General features: G+C 36.4%; 1 protein-coding gene across 1 annotated transcript; it reads left to right on the forward strand.

Moving 5' to 3' along the window:
• The first annotated feature begins 3,280 nt into the window (after positions 1–3,280).
• Positions 3,281–3,899, forward strand: LOC148691382 (defensin-like protein 1). The gene is made up of 2 exons (XM_088684728.1): positions 3,281–3,417; positions 3,579–3,899. The coding sequence occupies exons 1-2, from the start codon at positions 3,354–3,356 to the stop codon at positions 3,782–3,784; spliced, it is 270 nt and encodes an 89-aa protein (XP_088540854.1). The 5' UTR covers positions 3,281–3,353; the 3' UTR covers positions 3,785–3,899.
• The last annotated feature ends 1,842 nt before the right edge of the window (positions 3,900–5,741 follow it).

Consider the following 5,741-nt stretch of genomic DNA (forward strand, 5'->3'; position numbering starts at 1 on the left):
TTGCAGGCATATCCATGGATTTATGATGAGTTTTAGTTTTACACACTCGATGTGATGTGGCTTCTTAGACTAGTTGCTGGGTTTTCAAGATTTGGGGTTTTACTCACCCTATTTGATTCCATGTGATGTTCGTTTTTAGTGTAAATTTCGTACTTCATACTCGGTGTTTCGTGATTTGTTGTTGAGTTTATGTTTGTGGACAGAGGACCATATTTTCACTTTGTTCCGCTCTCTGTTCAGTTTTGATATTTTGGATGATCATAGTGAAGAGCATTGTTTTTTTTTTTTTTTTTTTTTTTTTTTTTTCCTGCAATTTTATAGATAAATATCAAGGGGAGATTTTAGTGCTTTGGTGAGGACTAGGGTGGGGGAGTCCAGAGGGAAGAAGGAAAGAGGGAGGATGTGCGGGGAAGATGAAATAATTTTTTTTTTTTTAAACTTTTTAATTTTTTTATAATTTTTTAATATCCACGTGGCATGCAGTCGTTGTTTACGTGGGTGCCATGTCATCAGTTTACAGAGGTTATGACGGAAAACTTAACCGATGTATGAAAGTGTCTCATAATTATGACTTTATGTACCAGACTAGAATGAAAAAAAACTTAAATGTATGAAATGTTGAAAACCAAGAAACTTTAGTGTAGTAAACTGAGATTAACTCTATTTTTTTTTTCTCTAATAAGTTATATTTTGGTTAAGAGAAAAAAAATAAATAAAGGATATAAGAAGTACGAAAACGAAGATTGGCGGTCTATTTAAATGAAAACACATAGGGATTAAAAAGATGGTGGGACCATCTTAAATAAATCGTACAATTAAAATGATGGCGGTGACCTCATCCTTTTCCTTGAGAGAGGCTGTCAGTGTGAATTTTTTTTTCTCCAGATTTCGACGTCTTCATGTATGCCCTTCCGGTCCCCGCCCATACCTGTCTAGCTTTGCCTAGTTCCTCAAGTCTTGGCTAGGTGCTAATGTGCTTTTCGATTTTGTGGCCGATTAGGAAGGGGCTTAACGACTTGCAGGTTCTCCGACGAGAGTAGAGGAGTGGACTGTCGGTCATGGGCTTCATTGTCAACCAGGAGAAGGGCGACCGCCCCTCATTGTCCCTTTGTAGCTTCGCCTCTAATCCATTTTATTCGGCTTCAATACAAATTCTCATGTTATTTTTCAATAAAAAAAAGAAAAGGCAATGAAATTATGAAAGATAGGCTTGTGGTATATTTTTTTTCTTTCTCAAGTATAACAAGAGGTTAATGTTGCCTCCATTATAAAAATTTCCAACTCCTTTCCTGTGTATGATAGGGTGAATATTAAATGAGTGAATAACTGAAGTTGTTGATAACTCTAAACTAGAGGTGGTTGACAAAATAGGTCTTCCTAAGATTATGACCATGCAAGTTCTAATCATGAAATATAGCATTTCAAGAGGAGGGCTTAATTTTGAGAGATTTTCCAGGCATCATATTCGTGTTCCATCCTCTAAAAAATTTTTCAGTCCGGTGCAAGTCATCGAAATCTTCTTGCTGAATTTCTTGGGAGCCGTCTTCGCTCTAGCCTTGCTCTAACCTAATCTTGGAAGGTTCAACCTCTATGACGTACCATTCGTTACACCTAAGCTCAGTGATCAAGCATGAGTCATTCTTGGTGAAATGGGTAACAAATTATTAATCATGCTAATGGACTGCTTAAGTTTTTCTAGGTCTACAAAGGCTAAGATGACCAAGCTACAAAAAAAAACTTGCCTCTTAAGGAGTTGGTTTGATTCCAACAAACAAGCCTAACCCAAGCACTGTTCTAAAAATCCCCTCTTAGGCGCTAGGCGAATGGTCACCACCCCGATTAATCCCTAAGGGTTTGAAAATTAAGAAAGGGCGTCTAGACCTTCTTAGGCGTCTACCAATCCTTCCTAGACTTGCTTAGGCGGCCGCCTATCCCACCTAGACCTGCTTAGGTGTCCGCCTATAACCCACCTAGGCCCACCTAGGCACCCTCCTAGGTCGCGACTCTCATTTAGACAAAAGATTGATAAATTTCTTTGTGCATTTTATATCTTGTTTTTTTTTTTTTTTTTAAATGTAAGGGACCTGTTGAATACTTGGATGAACAGTCATTATACGTTTGTTCCCCATGGTTTCATTATGTTTTAATACTTTATAATCTATATGTCATTTTATTTTGCAATTTATATATTGCAATACGCTTTAAGACCCAGCCTGCCCCCCGACTAGTGCCTAGCGTCTTTTAGAACCTTGAACTAAGGAGGTAACGGCCACGACAAGGCCCATAAAATATAGTTCTAAGAAAATATAAGTTATATAACAACCAATTCAATTATGACCATGCAAATTCTAATTATGAAATATAGCATTTCAAGATGACAGCTTAATTATGAAAGATTCTTAGTGTGTCGGAAAACGTCCAAAACACCAAGTGTAATAATACCATTGGTTGAAAACTTGAATAAAAATTTCTAAACAATTGTCTTCTTACACTTAGTATACTGAGGGAATTGGTCTATGGTCGATTTAGTAACTAAATAGGAATTTATAGTTGTACCCCATAAAAAAAACTTCTTTTGTGGAATTAAACATTCCCTTTCATTTAGAAAGAAATTAAATTATGTTTATGTCCAAATAAGCAAATATGTGATGGTTACAGGAGTCTATCCATCGCATATAGGCTTTAAGGATATCGTGACATAACTGTCGAGGCGAAGTAGAGACCTAAAAGAGTCAGCACACTAAAAAATTTCTCCTTGATTCTTAAGAAATTAAGTGAGCGCTTAAGTATTAATCCACATTTGAATTTGGCTAAAAAAATTTTACCCATAAAAAAAGGTTAATATCAAAGTAAGTAAAATAAAAATAAAAAATATGTGCTTTGAGAGAAAAAAAAATAAAAGAAAAAGGAAAGAGACAATTGTGATAGGAAAAATGTAGGAACCATTTCAGCAATGTAATATATCAATTTCAATTGGGTTAATCTAATGGTAAGGGTAAGTAGGGTCATGTGTAGGAATAGGCTAAGGATTCAGAGTTAAAACTCCTATTTCGCAACCAAAAAAAGCAATATTTCAATTCAAGGAGAAGTAGAGCCATTGTCTCTCCTCAAATGTAGGATGCCAAAGAATGATGAGCCAACCAAAATAGGGCTTTGTTTTTGACTCTCGGAGTTGAAATTTTTCATAAGCTTTCTATTTTTACCAAGAAACGCCCTTTACGGAAATACTATAAATTTTGTCATAACAACTCTATATAAAGACTTTCAAGGTTAAGTCTTTGAATCAACAGCTCTCTCTTTATCTCATTTGTTTCACACATGTGCACAACCACACATACACACAAAAAATTAAGATGGAACGTTCCGGGCGTTTGTTTTCGACTGTCTTTATCCTCGTCCTCCTTCTGGTGGCTATTGGTATCTTTCTCTTTCCTCATCTTAACTTCATTTTTTATACCTAACAATGACATAAAATTTATATACGTTAGAGGAAGTTCTGAGTTTGAATACTCATTCTCCCATCGATGAGAACGAAAACCGGGATTTTACGGGTTCATATGTTGATGCATGTTTGGCAGGAACGGGGCCAATGGTTGCTGAGGGAAAGACAAAAGGGAAGCCGTCGAAGAATGTGAAGCCGTCGAAGACCTGTGAGTCTCCGAGCCAGAACTACCCTGGTATTTGTAGGTCAAGCTATTGTGCAGCAATATGCAAACAACAGGGACTTATGGGAGGCAAATGCACTGGCTTCCGGAGGAAATGTGTGTGCACTAAAAAATGTTAAGTCGTAAAAAACTAACGTATGTTTGGATGCATGCATGGGAACAAATGACTTTTTTTTCTTTTCTTTTTGTTATGTTTGTTTGAAAGAGAATAAATGACTGAACCCTAATCCACCATGGCGGTTTCTGTCCTTGTTTTGTTTTAATAAAAAAATAGCTTTGTAATAAAATTATCTATGCATTAGTGAATGCATTGCAGTGATATTTTTACTTTAAAATAAAAAATAGTTTAGTGATAATTTAACTAATTCTAAAAAATATTAAGTTAATTAACTTCATAAAATTTTTCTTAATAAAATTTTTTTTTATAACAACTTCTAAACTTTAAGACACGATTCCAATTCCAACAGACAGTAGATAAGAGACAAGTTTAAGTTGATGCGATTTCAAATGTAAGAGTGTATATAATGATAAAATTGGCACATTGCGACAATTTTGAAAACCACGTCTGCATCTTAGAGAGATGTTTTTTTAAGTGTCGGGTATTCAAACGGTATTTAACATGTCATAATACAAGTGATGGAAGTGATATATATTTTTATGTCTCCCCAATTATTTTATAACATGTGGAGTACCAGCTTAAACCCGTCATTTGGAGGTAAAATGTAATTAACAATTTTCATGTTAAAAATGAAGTACAAGCTTGCTTAGAAAAGCTAATTTCATAGCTTATACCATCAATTCCATTGGCTACATTACCAATGGGACGGATGATGCCGCTCTTGTGACAACTTGTTCCTAATTTTATGATTTTATTAATTTTAAAAGAGTGAATGGACGAAAATACGCCTAAAGGTGAGATTGTTGACTTTCGTTGGCCGTCATTTCAGGGCGCGTATGAGTTATTATATTACTGTTACCTCGAAGTACTTGAAAATATGAACACGTAGGTGCAAACAGAATCAATTTTGGAGCTACAACAAAGATTTTACTAAGCTACGAAACTTGAGGGTATTTTATGAAGTTTGAATTTTGGGTATTTTATTATTTTAATATTTTATAAGTTGATATTTTAAATATTTTATAAATTATTTTTGGTCCGTGGGGCCCACACATCTCAAAACTCTCCTCTTATCTCTTGCCATCTGTCTCTCTCCTAAAACTCTCAGCCTCTCTTCTGCTTTCTCACCTTTCTTAGCGCTTTCTCTCTCACCCCTCAACTCAAACTCTCTTCCTCGTTCTCTGTTCTCTGAGAACCATCGAGGCACCATTGGCCTCCCCACTCTGACGACCACCGCACCACCACCTTTACTAGCCTTTCTTCGCCGATTGAAGTCGGACCCATAAACTCCAAGCCCAGGACGATTCTTTTCTCTCTTTGCACAGTGGCACTGCCGCTGTTCAAGATAATCTTCGGCGATTTTTTGCCGTTCTTGGTGAAGGTGAGCTTCGAAAATCCCCAAATGTTTCTTAGATTTTGTTATAGAGTACGATTAGGTTATGTAGACATCGAAATTTCGGTGAAATGAATGTTAACCAATAATTAAAATTTCAACGCTCACGTGTCACATAAATTTTACATGTACCGTGTGACTCAACGAAAAATCGAAATAAATTGGAAAGGTCATCAAATAGGACACGTGTCAATATCTGGCAGAAATGATTTATTTCATCTGATTATTTAAATCCAAAAAATCAAGTTTTGGAATTCTATAAATAGGAGGCCAAGGCATTCATTTCAAGGGGGGAAGAAGGAAGAAGGAAGGAGAAAGGAAGGAAGAAGAGAAAGAAAGAAGGGAATTCACATTACACCAAAACCTTGAAGCCTCGAAACTCTAAAGCTCTCAAGCAAATCCCGAAGGATCAAGAAAACACTCTTCGTTCTTCGTCAAATCCTCCTTCAAAGGTCAAGCCCCAACGGCCCTTGAAGACCTTCCACCGACTCAAGATCAAGCCCCGACGGCCCCTTGAAGAAAGTGTTCATCATCCGTTCATCCTAAGATCAAGCCCCAACGGCCC

The sequence above is a fragment of the Pyrus communis genome, chromosome 14, assembly GCF_041283825.1.
Source record: "Pyrus communis isolate YQ-2024b chromosome 14, ASM4128382v1, whole genome shotgun sequence".
Classification (NCBI taxonomy): Eukaryota; Viridiplantae; Streptophyta; class Magnoliopsida; order Rosales; family Rosaceae; genus Pyrus; species Pyrus communis.